This window comes from Brachycentrus maculatus, unplaced genomic scaffold (assembly GCF_059751285.1).
Source record: "Brachycentrus maculatus isolate JH-2025_06_01 unplaced genomic scaffold, ASM5975128v1 h1tg000946l, whole genome shotgun sequence".
Lineage (NCBI taxonomy): Eukaryota > Metazoa > Arthropoda > Insecta > Trichoptera > Brachycentridae > Brachycentrus > Brachycentrus maculatus.
In genome coordinates, this window is record NW_028281668.1 from 202,028 (window position 1) to 220,630 (window position 18,603).

At 31.2% G+C, this 18,603-nt stretch overlaps 1 protein-coding gene across 1 annotated transcript in view; it reads right to left on the minus strand.

Annotated features, from left to right (window-relative positions):
* The window catches only part of LOC148299789 (all trans-polyprenyl-diphosphate synthase PDSS1-like), a 77,170-nt gene extending 58,896 nt beyond the window's left edge, over window positions 1-18,274 (minus strand). Inside the window, exon 1 of the mRNA XM_088275680.1 lies at window positions 18,077-18,274. Coding sequence (XP_088131806.1) covers window positions 18,077-18,154 — 78 coding nt within the window. The 5' untranslated portion in view covers window positions 18,155-18,274. The remainder of the gene's footprint in view (window positions 1-18,076) is intronic.
* Between the last annotated feature and the right edge of the window lie 329 nt (window positions 18,275-18,603).

Genomic DNA, 18,603 nt, shown 5'->3' on the forward strand with positions numbered 1-18,603 from the left:
TTGAGTAGTGTGGTTGTCAATAATGGGTAGAATTGGTGAATGTTACACGTGTGTAAAGTGATCACTTAAACCAGCCTATGACGGTCGTCAGCCCCGTAAATGCCCAGACTTCATCTATGATGAGATGTCAAAAAAATTATCTAGTTTGGTTTACTAATGTTAAAAAACAATGTCACAAGCTATGTTTCAATCAATTAAGTAAAAATCAGTAGCAAAAATGAACTTCTGATTCATAAGCCATACTAAAATACATTGCAGTTAGGTACTTTAAAGCTTCGAATGCCATAATTTAAACGCACACTTTTTGCGTTAATTATTTTCTTATTGACTTATTGAGTTACGATCGCACAGTGCTCTCGCATTCCGTGATTCGCGGTAAAGTATGCATTATGAGGTGAAATAAGTCGTCACGAGTGATTGCATATTGAGTGGGTCATACCATACATTCAAGGAAGAATAACACTGCAAGATTAGGTAAGATGTGTTGTGTGAACCGGCCTTACGTACTGCAATGGTACATTGCGGAGTTACGTGTATTCAGACCTTGATCATTTCGCTTTACTAAATTAATATATTAGCATTGACTGTTAAGTTATTTTGACGCGAGATTCAATTAAGTATGCTCAAATAGATACATAAAAATACTTGCGTTAAATTGTTCGAACACACGAGGATATAACGCTAAATAACTCATTGTCCTCGCATAAATCAATCTATTTACTATTTTTTTTACTGAAAGGTTAGGTGATACGTTGTAAACCATTATTTTAATGAGCTTTGTTTCTAATACTAACTGAATAATATTTATAAAATAAAATAACAACTACATACATAGCTTTATCCACATTTATTTTATTTATAAATAATTATACATATTAATTATATATATATATATATATATATATATATATATATATATATATATATATATATATATATATATATATATAATTATATGAATGTTGATTACTTAAAGTGAAGTAAATGTAATTGTGAGATATGCCTTTTCATTTCAACATTTTAAACGGGTGCATAAAACCTCTTGCGAATGTATTTTGTGTACAAAAGTAGACACCTTAAAGTAGGTTTATCAAGCACTCGGATAGGCTAGCAGCTAATGAGACCTAGTAATACATACAATATACTTATGAGTTAGTGATCGAAAATGTCATTAATAATACAAGAAATGCATTTTAACATCGTTTAGTTTATAATACGTTTTTATAATACTAGTTAAGTTTGTTTATAAATAAATTTACGTAAAATGATTTATTTGCATTTATCCAAAATTACTGTCCAAACAATCAGTTCTCGACGTAATGAACGATGCACTTACGTTTTTGTTTCATAATTTACAAATAAAATCCAAGAAAATTAAAATTAAAATTAAACAATTTACATGTTCAACATCTTTTAACACTTGATTGTGTTTGTTATTTTGAGATTTTTTTTTAATTTTGAAAATTCATAATTATTTGCCATATAGTTCTTCCAAGATACAAATTCTCTACATTATTTAGCTTTGGAGTACTATGGTCACTGGGATGTATATTTATATGGATAACAGGCCATAATACACGTACATGTAATAGGCCAGAATGCCATATATACATAAAAAGGATTGAACTAAAGTTTGTTCCAATTGATGAGATCAGCCATCCGTCACATCACATGTCGAAATACATTATTTATTCGCATGATTCTTTAAAATCCTGTTCCGGATTGATATTATGATATTCGACCCAAAATTACACGTCGTGGTATAATAATTACAGCTAGGTAACTGCGAAATCATGTGTTCAGAGTAACCCATATAAAATATAATTTAATTTCCTGATCTGAATATACGTGAAATATATATCACAACATATTTAAATAATCAAGAATTTAAGTATTTTTTTAAATAATATAAGAATACATAAACTTTTTAATCAAACTGCTCACAATCTTATATTACAATTTCCCAACAAAGCTTATCTAAGAGTTACCTAGTTGTAGTAATCACCCCGCGATAAAATCTATTTCGTGTTATACTTTTCAAATACGGTACAAAATTTACTTTTAAAATGTAACAAAATACAAGGTAAACAGGTGCAATACTAAACGTGGAAGTTAGCAAAAATATTACGAAGCTTAATCTGATCAAAAATACAACATCCAATGTCAAGATTCTGCAGTAAGCGAACTACCTCTTTATCATTTCCTTTTCCTCTTACGAGATCACTTAAACCAGTCTATGACGGATCGTAAGACCTGTAACTCCTCAGACTCCTCCGTATCCTTCTTCATCCTGCTGAGATGTCGAAATGTGAAAATTATAACTAAGTGGAGAAACCCAGATTTGTGAATAAAGATTTGGATACCTGTATTTCGTTAACATTTATTTCTAAAAATATTTTTTTGTAATAAGGTATTATAATCAAACTATTGTTTTTTTCTATTTGAAAAAACGCATATAAATTGATAAAGGATGGAAAGTTTTATAATATAAAAAAAACTGGATAATATTTTATAACTGTTTGTAATGTTTTTACAAAAAATAGATGTAGTTTTTCAGTCAAATAAAAATAAGGTGTGTAGTTACGTTTAGTGCCAGAAAAATGTTCAAAAACATATTGTTGAATGCCATATCCAATATCGGTTATACATAAACATTCTACAATAAACTGATAAAAAAAACTGTTTAAAACTATAATCATCAATGAAAAAATTCTCAAACTTATTTTTTTCAAATCGTAGTCATACAGGAGAAAAAGACCAAGTGCATATTTTTACAAAATTGGCTATTTGATATCTTACTAGCTTAATATTGCCCTGAAAAATATCCTGAAGGATTTTAAACTTGGAAGTATAATATATTGACTTGTTAAAAATGACTAACTGCATTGCTGTTTATTTTCTTGCCAAGCTACGATTTATTAGTTGGTCAGTTTCTCCTGTACGACTACGATATCTGTCTGGTACATTGGGCACCTGAAACCGAAAGTCAGTATGTAAAATTTATTTATCGTAGAATGCTGTTGCCTCATTTTTTCGGGTTGGTTTGTGTGATTTTCAGTAAATACATAGGTCACTAACGGATGGACAAAATCCTCTCTATCGAATAATGATGTGACTGACCCAGAAACAAGGTAAATAAAGTACAATATAAGTGCCAATATCCCCGTTTATTTGAGCGACTTTATTAAACGCCTCAAATTAACACATCTTACAAATATCCTCTCTGTTTGGTTGCTAACAGACACAATTAACACGTTGTTGCAGCCTCATCAATTTTTAAAAAGGACAATCATTTAACGTGACAATGACGACACCGAATTGAGAAATTGGAGAAAAAAAGCTTTAAAAAAAGGACAGTAGATTTTCTGGTGAAATTCGCCTCCGTGGTGCAGTGGTCAGCGCGTCTGGTTATGAAGGACTCGGAATCGATTCCCAGTGGGGTCAAAACGCATTTAAGTTATTTGGAACACTTATATTTATTTAATATTACCCTGGACTGCAACCTGAAATGCAAGGTTTATTATCTTTCTTACGTATATTTAACGATCAAGATGACACCGCGCATGTATGATGCAGTGCCCTATGCATCATTGGGTGCGGATAAGGGGCAGGAGGAAAAATATTTCCTGGAAAAGATGTTTTTAATTGAATGAAAAATAAAACATTTTTTAATTTTTTGAAAAATAAAACAAACACAAACCGAAATTTCAGTAGTGCGGTTGTCAAATCATGGGCAGAATCGTCAAATCGACTGTGTCAAGTAATCACTTAAACCAGCCAATGATAGATGTTAAGGCATTTGAATGCTCAGATTTCCATATTCTTCTTCATCTATGTTGAGATATCAATAAAAATCTTTATTTTAGTTCATTACATTAGAAGAAAACAATAAATAATAACCCTTGTTTCTCTATATTTCTTTTAGTATAAACTTGACATGATTTTGAATCAATAATTATGAAATTATTATACGGTACATATTGCGAATGGAGAAAGGCCAAAAAGACTGGCTGGCTACACTGCAGATGATAGTTCGTGTGTGTTCTCTGTACCATAAAATGTAAAATGAACAAGGAATCTCATTTAAAGCGTAATTTTATTCAGATAAGTGAACGTTATTATTAATTATAATGTGAGCAACATTCATTGTAAAACGGGCAAAATTCTGCCGCCAATATATTGTGACGAGATTGATATTGAGGTCAGAAGCTCCCTTCACTATTTCAATACTTTAAAGAAGTAGCTTTAAATTCAGAATACTAAATATAGGTATCCGCCTCCGTAGTGTAATGGTCAGCACGCTCGGCTACCGTTCTGGAGGTCTCGGGTTCGATTCCCAAGGGGGGTAAAATAAATATAAGTGATTTTTTCACTGTAATATTTATTCAATATTACCATGGACTGGTACCTGAAGCGGAGGACTGATCACCTTTCCTTCATGTGTAAACGATCAAGATAACACTGCGTTTATATGACACAGTGCCCTATGAACCATTGGGGTGCGGATAAGGGTTTTTATTTTTTATTTTTTTTTAAATATAGGTATACGTTTTAATCGAATGCAAAGAAATATCCGATGTAAGAAATACACACGTAAAATACGCATTTTGTTAGAGGATAGTTAAAATGCAGAGTTTTTCAGTTTGATAAATTTATTCCTAAAATACATGATTAAATTTTTGAAATATATAACTTCCATTTGTAAATTTATTTTTTTAGTATTAAATGAAATCAATGTTAATTTATCAGCGTACATCACTTAAAGATAAATCAAGAGATTAATGTGAGATGGATAAATAATTTATGGATTTGGCGTTTAATTTTTAAAATCCATTTTTATTTATTAATTAATTTTTAAATCAAACACGGATTTTTTTAAAACTTAGTAGACTCAAAAAATCTATGTTTGATTTAAAAATTAATTCATAAATGGAAAAATAACCTTATTCAAGTATCGAAATCTAAGATTTGGCACACAAGGGTTTTTCAAATTAGAGGTCCTAGGTTTGTTCCCATTGGGGGTCAAAGAAATAAATAAATATACTTAATGTGATTTTTCACTAAAATATTTGTTCAATGCCCTGAACTGGTACCAGAAGCGGAGGGCTGATCACCTTTCCTTCACATGTTAACAATCAAGACAACACTGCGTTTGAATTCTGCAGTGCCTTATGCACCATCGGGTGCAGATAAATGGATAAAAAGGTGTAATCTATTTTTTCCAAGCAAAATATTAATTAATTTCAATTTCAATTTGAAGATTTACGCCATGAACAATACCGTAATAGTGAAAAATTGCGTTAAAAATTAAAATAAATAATTATTAGAAATAATCAATTAAAACGTCGGCAAAACAATAAATACGAGCATTAAAAAAGATTGGTAATCGGCGATCATTATCGACCCGGAATGGCAACAATTTCCTGAGATGAAATGATATCCAATAGCAAGAATTATGCAATGTCCTTTCTTTTATTCTTAAACGATCGGTTAGCGGTTGATTAATATATATGGGTGATTGGCTATAATCATTATATGTAGTAAGAAGCTGGGTATTAACTTTTTCAATATATTATTTGAAAGCAAAAAAAATATGTTCCACGAGAATGAAACCAATTTTAATAAAATTTTATTGCACATCAAATAAAAATTTATTGCACATCAAATAAAAATTCCCACGGGTCACCAGCAATGTTTAAAAAAATCAAATCGGGAAGATCTGATATGATCATGAATATTTTACTGAAAATAATTTATTTGGAATTTCAATCCTGAAACCTTTTCGTTGGTAAGGCGGAATTTGTAAGCACCTACAGTTAATAGAAAAAAGTTCGTTTTATACTTTTTTCATCACGTAAATGACTTTACAAGTCCTGTAAAAGCTCAAAGAATAATGCTTCCACGTTTCATTATTTTTTAAATTTATTTGTCTATATTCAGATAGTAATTCGACATAGAAATTGGATACATAAGGACCATTCAATATTCGCAGTATTTTGAAAATGCCAAAACAAGACGAAACAATTGTAACAAATTTTATTTTTGTGTTTTTATTAATCCTATACAATTTAGTAGAGTCAGTGTTTGATTTTAATATTTAATATAAAAATTAAAATGGAGTTCTACAAATCAAACGCCAGATCTATAAATAAAGAAATTTTCGCAAAACCGGTATATTTTCGATTATATCGAATATTAATTTATAGTGCAAGACAATTATATTGTAATTAAACAGTATGATATTAATGAGTAGTATTTTTTCCACATGCAAAATAACAGCGATTCGGTTTTATTTGAGGAATAAATTAAACATTAAATATTTAGAAAACCCCATGACTTCATTAACATAATATTCATTATTAAGATTAAACTTGACGTCTGTCCATCACAGATATTCATATTTGCAATTCTTTTTAAGAATTTAATATAGCTTTGACATTAAAAAAAAAATTCGACATAGATTTTATTTTGGGATTTTTTCGTTGACGTAATACAGAAAACAAATATCAATAATACTATACTTAGGTTTTTCTCGTTATAATATATACTTAATAAAAATAATAATATAATCATAATAATCCAAATAATATATTATAATAATGAGATAATCCAGATTTTGTGAACAAGTATTTGGATACACTCAAAATGTTGTAAATAAATTATCTGGTCAAATTATAAGCTTAAATAATAAAAATGAAAATGATATTTTCTGGCGTTTCTCATGTATGTAATTATAATCCAGGATTCGGACCTCACATACTAATAAAAGAGTTTCTGCTCAATAAAAAGCTTATTTTCATATCACCAATAGATGTCTCTAGTGAAGTTCTAGGGATTCAAGAATAATGTTTCAAAATTGGTTGATAACTTCCAAGAATTTGATTAGTGTGGTTGTCAATAATGGGTAGAATTAGTGAATGTTACAAGTGTGTAAAGTGATCACTTAAACCAGCTTATGACGGGCGTCAGCCCCGTAAATGCCCAGACTTCCATATTCTTCTTCATTTTTGATGAGATGCAAAGAAAAATACAGAAAACAAATATCAATAATACCATACTTAGGGTTTTCTCGTTAATATATATATATATATATATATATATATATATATATATATATATATATATATATATATATATATATATATATATATATATATATATATATATATATATATATATATATATATATATATATATATATATATATATATATACATATATATATATATATATATATATATATATATATATATATATATATATACATATATATATATATATATATATATATATATATATATATATATATATATATATATATATATATATATATATATATATATATATATATATATATATATATATATATATATATATATATATATATATATATATATATATATATATATATATATAAATATATATATATATATATAATTATATATATATATATATATATATATATATATATATATATATATATATATATATATATATATATATATATATATATATATATATATATATATATATATATATATATATATATATATATATATATATATATATATATATATATATATATATATATATATATATATATATATATATATATATATATATCTCCATTGAGAATTAACGATAAAATTAATACAACCGTTCAGCTTGTAATCACTATAGATCTGATTATTAACAAGCATTGCAAGAGAAAAAAAATTATTATACAAAAAATCAATACGATATACGAGAGTATAATCTTTTGTAACTATCCGGGTATTAATAGTTTCTTCTAAGGACCATGTTTAGGACATTATTGCAGGCGTCATCTTTGGGGCGCTATTTAATCAAAGTTGTGTAATGAAAAAAATTTGAATCAAAATAAGTATAATTAAGTATAACCATGAATAATAACGTTTATATTTCGAAATGATCACTGTTTAAATTTTGTTTTATAACATTAAACTCTGAACCACAATCTAAATAATATAATACCAATAAAATGTTATGAACAAAAACCGTTAAAAATAATTAAAATAACAGTGATAATAAGGAAGCGAAACAACAAGATGAAGGTTGAAACGTGACAAAATAATTAATTTAAACATTGCACCCTGCAGCTGCGTGATACTTAAATTAAAAAACAAAGAAATAAACATATACTTTGGCATTTATTATTTAATTTGATATATACACCACAAATAAATAATTTTAAAAAATGTGGATTTAAATAATAAAGTAACTATTTCATTCAAACCCTTATCCGCATCACAATGACGCATAGGGCACTGCATCATATAAACGCTTGTTATCTTGATCGTAAACACATGAAGGAAAGGTGATCAGCCCTCCGCTTCAGGTCCAGAGTAATATTTAATAAATATTACAGTGAAAAATCACTTATATTTATTTGACCCCCCGTGAGAATCGAACCCGGAACCTCCAGAACGGTAGCCGAGCGTGCTGACCAATACACTACGGAGGCGGACGAACTACAAAAAGTAACTATAGATAAAATAAAACAAAGCGAGGTAAGTTTTCCAAAAACAGATGTGGAAAAAGTATACATTTTCTTACAAAAAACAATAGGAAAACGAAGACAAAAAGATCAATTCTTATTCAAACAAGTGTGTACTATCCTAAAGATGACCGCAAAAGGAGGCTTCAATGAAACGTAGAGCGATTCAACAAATGTGGGTTATTGTATATCTCCATTCAACTTGACAGATTGCGATGATCCTCACTTACCATAACGTCTACGTAAGTTCAACTGCCCTTGTAGATAGGTAATAGCCTCAAGTATTTGCATACTCTTTTCCTCTATTCGTTTCATGGACAAACCCCTTCGTTGTTTTCATGGTTCAACTCAATTTTAAGTTCAGAATCCTCTTTGGTGACCTTTCCAACAATTATTTATTAGGCGACGATCCAATGGAAAAATAACGCGTAAACTTCACCATGTAAAGAAGTTATAAAAACAAATATTCATAAAAATTATATATGTCGGGTTGTGGCCCCTGGTTAGTGTACTACAAATTGATACCTATATCTAATAATGAGTCACTAAGGCTAACAGAAATTGAAGCATTTATGTAAATAATAAAAACACAACTATTTCTCTTTAAAAAAAAACCATAAATAAAAAGTTAGGTACCTTACATTACATTAGCAACGTAAGAAATAATTTAAAGAAAAAACGTTAAGTACGAATTACCTACTTTGAAGAACTTAAAACGTTAGAAGAAAACAACTAAATTAAATAAATGAAGACAGTATACTCGTATATAATAATCACAGTAAATTGAAAAAATATATTTTTACAAGCATAATAAAGTTCAAGATTGTAAAATTATCGGAACGCCTGAACATATTAAAACTGTGTAGCACATTTTTACGAGTACATATTTAGTATCAACCGCAAAGCGATTAATTTAAAACAATATTTACATGTTACTATTGAAGAAAAAAAAGTATCCAGTAAAGCTAATCATCCCTTCTGATATCATTGGTGCTGTTTTTCTGTCACGGAGGTGATGTTCCTCTATGGAAATCCGGCAGGTGCAGTCAAAGAGGTGGGATCGAATTATTCCGCAAAGGAGTGGCGAGAAATTTGGTGTCTTGAGACATATACGATCCGAGACTAGAAACATTACACCTCGACTACTTTCACCTTCGGTTTAATATGCGCGGCAGAAGCGGGGCGAGGAGCGGGCGTGACGGAATGAGCCACTTCAGAAGGGAATCCGTTTACTCAAAATGAAGGCGATAGTCCCCAAAACGAGCCGCTTCTCATACTGCGCAGTACATCAAATGGGCCTTTCCCCAAAAAAGGCAAATCGCAATGGAAACACAGTTGCCAGAAAAGGCTCTTGTAATTAAACGGTGTAGTAATGATGCCATAATAATACAGAAAATGTATCAACGGCTATCATTTTATTTTTCATAATAAAACACGTATTTTTATTAATATTTTAAGATCTTTTTATTCCTATAATGACTACAGTTATGAATGTGTAACACACTTGACAAATGTCCACATATACTATGATGCAAACGCACAATCCTTTGTAGAAATTTTTGGTCACATTTTTACATAATTGCTGTTGTATATTATTCTTAGAATGGAACGAAGGTTTTGAAGGTATTTTATCTATGTAAAGAGTAAGCTGTAAACCTATCGGAGACATTTTAGCCTTGCATGAGGACAAAACCACGTTCATTAGGGTAAGTAGCTCATTCACATTGTGGTTCAATATCTCTAATGGTGTTAAACAGGGATGTGTAATGTCGCCGTGACAGTATATATGCATAATTGAATAAAATAACAATTTAAATATTGTAGACGGAATTAATGAACTGACTGTCTATTACTATCTGTACATACTCGTATACAATGTCTGACATACAGTGTTTTTTGCCTATATTAAAGAAGACTTGCAAGCGTTGTTTATATAGGTGTTTGATGTGGGCAATGATATCGATTTGCTGATGAAAAGGACACTTAATAACGTAACACTTGTATACCGAAATCGCTTACTCATTTTACTAATAATAGAAAAAACAGGTAATAACAAACAAAGCAAATAAAATATGAACCTTAAAAAAGAAACAAACGATTTTTTTAACACGAATAATATTGATTTTATCTAAGTAAATATGTAACTTTTGTAACTAGCAGACATTCGCATTGAACTGCTATGGACGGTGACTACATTTTGTAGGAAAACAATCAATGTTGCTGAGAAAACAAACTATTTAGTAATACATTATGACATCTCAACAAAGATGAAGAAGAATATGTATGTTTGGGTAATTATTTTGTTATGCATAACCTCGAACGCAAGAAACAAAGCGCGTGATTCGCTAACAAAGATTTCCGGGATCAATCCGACGCGTCTCCGGAACCATTATTGCGATCCAAATAATCTCCTAATTAAATTAATCTACCGTTGAATAAAAGAAAACAGAATTAACTTTCACGTACGATATGTAGTTTTGCGCACTAAATTCGTAATAGCAGGTGTTATACGAGCCGACGGACGAAATACATTCTCAATTTGGGACACGGCGATCATTTTAACATTAAGTAATAACAATATCGTTTTAATTGTAATACGAGTATATAAAAAAACCTGAGTATGAAAATATCGCTAGTATCAGAAATTAAGTTTTAATGGGAAATGCTAAAAATATGATAATTTTTGCCATAATAATTACCTTTTGTTATAGAATTGAGATTCATCGTAGTGTCATAAAAAAAGACGATTTTAACCATGGGTATATAATATAATCAGATTTAAATGGTATGGACAATGCATGCGAGGAGAACGGAACCATCCAGACTCCCCCAAATTGCACTGCACGGCCAACTTTTTGGGTAGACGACTCCCGGACAGACCACCAAAGAGATGAATTGACAGCGGGAATCGACATCGCAGGAGGCTAATCCCTTTTAAAAACGTAAAAACCGTCATCAGAAATGATAATTATAAACGCAGTTTTCAACTAACCCTTATCTTTATCCAATGGTGCATAGGGCACTAGATAAATTCAAATGCTTTGTAATTTTTTTCATTAATTTTATCAAAGCAAGACGATCGGTCTTGCGCTTCAGGTACCAGTCCAGGATAATATAAAATAAATATTAGAGTACTAAACATTTATATTTATTTCCTTCTCCCCTGGGAATCGAGTCCGCGACCTCCAGCCAAATGTGCTAACTAATACACTATGTAGGCGGTAAAAAAGCAGTTTGAATAAACTTAAATTTGTTTATACACGGCAAAAGAATGAAGTTTTTTTTACCACAATATACATTTTTTATATTATTTTTTGACATCTCATCAAAGATGAAGAAGAATATGGAAGTCTGGGCATTTACGGAGCTGAAGACCGTCAAAGTCTGGTTTAAGTGATCACTTTACACACGTGTAACATTCACCAATTCTACCCATTATTGACAACCACACTACTCAAATTCTTGGAAGTTCTGTATATATGAACCAATTTAGAAACCTTGTTCTTGAATCACTAGAACTTCACTAGAAACGTCTTCCAAGAATTTGAGTAGTGTGGTTGTCAATGATGGGTAGAATTGGTGAATGTTACACGTGTGTAAAGTGATCACTTAAACCAACCTATGACGGTCGTCAGCCCCGTAAATGCCCAGACTTCCATATTCTTCTTCATCTTTGATGAGATGTCAAAAAATAATATGAAAATAACTCCTGTAATTGGAGATAATCCAGATTTTGTGAACAAGTATTTGGACACACTCAAAATGTTGTAAATACATTTTTTTTATTAAATATTAGGTTTAACAATATAACGAGGAGACGAAAAAAAAGACTAGGCTTATACTAATTGTAAATTATCTGCAAGGATCACATGTGAAAACAACTTTTTCCAACAAGATTTAAGCTGACAGGTCCAATAATTATATGTTAATTGTTCGGGTTTTAAAAATATACATATGTTGATAACATTAATATGCACAATATTTAATTTTAGCTCATAAAAACAAGATCGTCAAGAAAAATGACGATCTGCAATGAAACAAAATGTATAATAAAATAAACTACATACTTTCTGAAATAAAAGTTACAGTAAAACCTCGATATAACAGTCTAATTGGAGGAGAGGGGTGTCCGTTAAAGCCGAAAGTCCGTTATACAAAAATAAGTTTAAAATAAATCTTTTTTTTTTTTTTGAGAACACAAACGCTGTATTTAGATATATAAAAAAACAATACAAAACGTAAATCGAATTCTATTTGTTGTCTTCGGACACTCGTCGCTAAGTGATGTTGCTGTTTGACATCGACGCGCTTGTTTTCGGTAATCCGAAAAAAAAACATGTTTTGTTTGCACATTCGAAGTTTGCTGTTTTTTTTTCTTATAATCTTTTCTCTAAAATTACGAAAACGGGTATAATATAGTTGAATTTCATTTTTTGACGAACAGTTAATAAATATTATTAGATCGTCGAGATGTGATCTTATTACTGATTACTTCCGCTAAAAATTGTTTACATGCGGTAACACTTGAATTTAAGCATGTATAATATTAACATGACGTTTTTAATGTTTTTACATTTAACCGGATTTTTTAACCGTCAAATCCGAAGTTCGTTAAATAGAAGTCCGTTATATCGATGTTTTACTGTACTTAAAAATTATATTTTGTTTTCTATAACGAATAATCGCCTTTTGTTCTATATTAAAATATATTTCATCCAATCTCAAAGTTATGATTTCACAATTTAAGAAAAAGTCCAATTACAACGCATTTTCAATAAAAATCAAATTAACGTTGGATAAAGGAACGGCCTTCTTTCTCGGAAAAGATATTTGCTTTGTTATTTATCGAATCCGGAATTAGAATACAAGTATACGAAATTCAATAGTACTTTCAAGGAAATTATACGAATTCAGTATGAAAGGTCATCAACTCGGTGAGAAAGGTCATCAACTAGAAAACGATCAAGTAATTACACACTCAAGTGAAGGTCGATCCTTCAATTTCGAGTGATCATTCGTGAAATTGTTCAGACAACAAAAGAAAATTGATTTTAACAATGCAGGTTTGTTAGAAAATAATCGAATCATCTAAATAGTTCACTTCAAGGAGCTAGTACACTTTCGCGGTAGCTTTCACAAGCTCGTACGAATCCGAGTGTACAACCCCGAATACCATACCCATTGCTTAGTGGCGTGCACAGAGAATTAATTAGAGGTAGGTAGTAAGGTAAGCTAGGTACTACTCACTAGGATAGGCATTAGAGGTAGGTAGTAAGGTAAGCTAGATACTACTTACTAAAGTAGAGTAGGTACTGGTTGCGTTTTTATATGTCACGCGGGTAAGTTAGGATAGGCACTGCTTTTCTTCCTATATGGAAGACACGCCCCTGCCATTGTTGACAACTCTTTTTCACTCATATCTAATGAGTAAATACTATTCATTCTCCATTTTTTAAATCATATATCAGTAGTGTCTTTCATCCTGAGCTCTTTCACTTAGTTCATCTGTATCCCATAATATAAATTTAATCCTAGATCTAAAAATCTGTAGCTGTTCTTCATTCTAGCCCTATAACTAACATCATCATCCCATCAAACATATTCCTATCTTCATACAACCATCAATCGAATTACAGCGTGTTATTAAATGTGGTGCCTTTTGCACCACTTGAGTGCGGATAGAACCAGAGAAAGAGATGGTATATACAGTTTATTTAATATGTTTGTCACCAAATATACCTGATATCCCTGTATAATATACAAGTAAATTCACTGTTTGAAAGAAAAAAAGCTTTTCAAATACCACATTGCGTACTTGCAGTTGAACTGTAAATATTTCACTTGTGTCATAGACAAATTTACGTTGTAAACAAATCCGAATTCCATTCGGGTAATTCTATATATGTAATCTGTACACAGCCAAAAATAATACAAAAGCATAAATAAATCATTTACGAGTTAATAATATTTATCTTTTTCGCCTTGGATGCTGAGAATTTTCACGTAAAACAATAAATTTCATCCTTAATAAATACACACAAGGATACTTTAGCACACATCGCATGGACGTGTTATATCGCTTTGTTAGTCTCAAACATCGCGCTGATCAACTATTTAATTTATGCACTAAAGAAACCCACTAACAGTTGGTATGCGAGTACGCTTAAACTTAGTATGTGAGAACAATATGTAATAACACAAATGAGTTCTCTGCAATACATCGTGTATTCAATATTTATAACTTGACAAAAAAATACACGTACTTACACAAAACCTTCAGCTAAAAAAAATACTTAATCTTCTAAGGCTATTCTTCCCTATCCCTAAATAGGGCACTGCATTAAATGGACGCATAGTCATCACGGTCGTGATTATATAAGGGCAGGGTGATCAGTCTTGCACCATACTTTCATGGATAAAAGGGTTGAATATGTTTGATGGGATAATGATCCCAGTCAAGGAGCTTACGATGGGGAACATTATTGATATTATATGAGAAAGGGAATGATGAAGGAATATTGGGTAGAAAAAGGCGAGTAATTAATCAGAACAGGCAATAGGAAAAACAACGTATAATTTCGTAACAAAACATTTCTTTCACTGTAGTACAGCCTTCATTTTTTCCATTAAACTAGAGTATGCAATGCTTATGAGCTTATATGTAACGCATGCCACCAGGAACCGGAAATAGGAAAACATCAGCAATGGCTACGGCACTCGGGGTTGCAAACCTGTAATCTTACTAGCTCATGTTACTTTAACACTGCTATTTGTAGAAGACTTTTGAAGATATCAGTATATGTGTGTATCAGATATTTATTTATTTATTCACACATACGCCCAGAGGGCTTTTACAAGTAAAAATTCAAATTACAAAAAAATATAGAGTTGTTATAAGTATAAGTTACAAAAATATATAGAGTTGTTATAAGTACAAGTTACAAAAAAATATAGGGTTGTTATAAGTATAAGTTACAAAAAATATAGAGTTGATATAAGTAAAAGTTACAAAAAAATATAGAGTTGTTGAAAGATATAAGGATACACTGGTATTTACCATATAATCGTAATATTTTTATACGATAACTGATACTTGACCTTTTATTTGAACTGCTGAGAGATAATCTCTCATTGTCCCTTTTCAGTACAGCACGACATCTCCACTAACCGGTTAATTATACATTAAGCCCACTCAACTTTTAAAACGACAACAGTTACATCCATTACAGTAATCATCTGAATAACAATAAAGTAATGATTTTACTTTGTAAGCTCCCGTACTAAGCACAAAAGGAGAAAATGAGTTAAGGCACATTTATGTTTGTCGAGTTTTCCAAAGAGATTATACATAGTTGAGAAATTATAGCCATATGTTTGTCATTCAAAGAGGTAAGAATGTAAAACATTTGTGAAGTTAGATGTCTCTAGTGAAGTTCTAGTGATTCAAGAACAAGGTTTCTAAATTGGTTCATATATATAGAACTTCCAAGAATTTGAGTAGTGTGGTTGTCAATAATGGGTAGAATTGGTGAATGTTACACGTGCGTAAAGTGATCACTTAAACCAGCCTATGAAAACGGGTCGTCAGGCCCATAATGCCCAGACTTCCATATTCTTCTTCATCTTTGATGAGATGTCAAAAAAATAAGATAAGAATGTTTTGTGTATTAGATTGATTGTAAATTTAATTTTTACACATATGTACATATGATGTATCTACATGTTTGTATTAGAACTCAGCGATAAACCGCTTTAATCGGAAAATTATCAAGACTTTATAATTAACGTTTATTAATTTAACAAAGTATTTTAATTTTTTTTCTAAAGGCTACTATAAAAATAATTTTAATTAGATGAATGTTTTTTTATTATTTAAATTTAAATTGGTAATTTTCAAACACAAATGATGCGGAATACATGGAAACACGTGTCACAGCAGTTTTTTTTCAAATAGCTGTATTTACTACGTAAAGTTTAAAATGGATTTATAGTACCACAAAGTGACTGAATGAAATTAATTATATCATCAATTAATTTCAACACACTTTTTGGTAATAATATCTATTCATTTTAAATCTAAGTTTTATCTTGTACATACCGTATTTTATTAAAATCTATTGTGAAATATTATATATCATAATAAATTGCAAGAAAAAGTGGTATTTACTGAGTAAAGCTTTAATTGAAAACGAAATTAACGATACTTAATGAAATAAAAATATACATATTTAAAAAAAAAGTGCTGAATATTTTCTTGGTTTGTTTAGAATACAGATACCCCTTTCGCGCTTAGTTCGGCAGAATAATAGTGTAATTATTCCACAGTGCACAGTGTTCTCAAGCCAGTAACCATCCGAGAGTTATTCAATTAGTACGGTCGACTTGAGCAAATACCATGACATAACGCCGATCAAACGGATTCCAATCGCGTGACAACAATTCATTCAACGCTATAAAGTGGGAAACCAAGGTCGGGTGGACAGTTCCACAAGCAGACAGACAATGGTCATCTCCAATGGGCGGGTCGTTAGGGACCTAATGGACGTGGCACGGATATTCGAGACACATGGTAGCTAGTATTGATAACTAATGCATTACGGAGGCGAAACAAAATTTACTTATAATATCGATAAAAATATTAAAAGTACGGTTGTTAGCGTAAAACTGACCATTTCTAAGTTTACGTAATACGATACGTCTAATTCACGATTATTTCAATGAAAATTATGACCACGAACTGTTACATAACTATATTATCGTAAAGGACAACCAAATCATGTGTTTCACGTTTCAAATACTCAAAAAAATTATAAATTTAAAGTTCAACTACGCTGACCATATATTTTTTGTATTTTCTCTCTAAATCTAAATATAAACAGGTTCAAGACCATTTTATAGAAATACGTGATCATATTGTAAACCAGGCAATCGCCATAGATCTTACACGAAAGTCATCTAGAGGAAGACCAAAGAATTCATGGATGCTGCAGAAAGATAAGATGATTCGAAGGCACGATAGGTCGTGCCTTCGAATCTCCTAGAGGAGACGTTGTATTTGATAGGAGGACCTACAACCTGAAGTGGGAAACCAAGGTCAGCTTGACAGTTCTACACACGGCCAGACAATGGTCATCTCCAATGGGTGGGTCGTTAGGGACCTAATGGTCGTGGCACGGATTCCGGGTCGCGCAGGCGACGCACCAAGTGTGTCGACACTTTATTGTGAAAAGGAAAGGAAAACGGTCGTAAGCGTTTAATTGGCTCAGAATACGACGATGACTACCAATTATGCTTGCATATGCGTTCAATTTAAAAAATATATTTACAGGGTGAATTGGACCACCCGTCATTTCGAAAATGGAATGCGGTGCGACGGAAGTAGAAAGAGAAATTACGTAAAAAAAAAATCTTCTTAAAAAAATCTACGTAAAAAATGTCTTACCACAAAGCGAATGCCGAAACAATAATTAAACATTTGTATGTTTATTTATTTTTGCTTTGCTAGGGGAATTACAGCATTCATTAGATCGCCTATGCTGAAAATTAGATTAAAAGACTCACCTCTCGAATTTCATCATACACAGTGCAGAGGTCATCTTCCAAGAGTCTGTAGGGGTCTATAGGGGAGTATTCTGGCATGGAGCCCGGCTGCTGGGTGCTGCGCACGCTGGTGGCGTAGCCCCGGCTCGGGGGGCCCTGTGCGGGGGCGGAGGCGCATGCTGACGGGACCACGCACGACGTGCCCAACCGCGGGCTGTGGATCTGGAATTCAAACATTCTAAATAAGAAACTGTCAAATCAAAAGTAATTCGTTTTGGGTTGTTGGTAAAAAAACGTTTCGGGTTATCCCGTGGTTAGTGTCGCGGACTCTTGGGTGAGAGTTTCTTGGTTCGAATCCACTCTACCACAATTCCGTACCGATTTCTAATAATGAGCCGCTTAGGCTTACAGAAATAGCGTGAAAATGAACTATTTTTGTAAATAATAAAAAAAAACACTGATGCTTCCATTAAAAAAATAATAACAATCGTCGTAAGCCCTGTAAATACCCAAACTTCCATATTCTTCATCTATGTTGAGATGTCAAA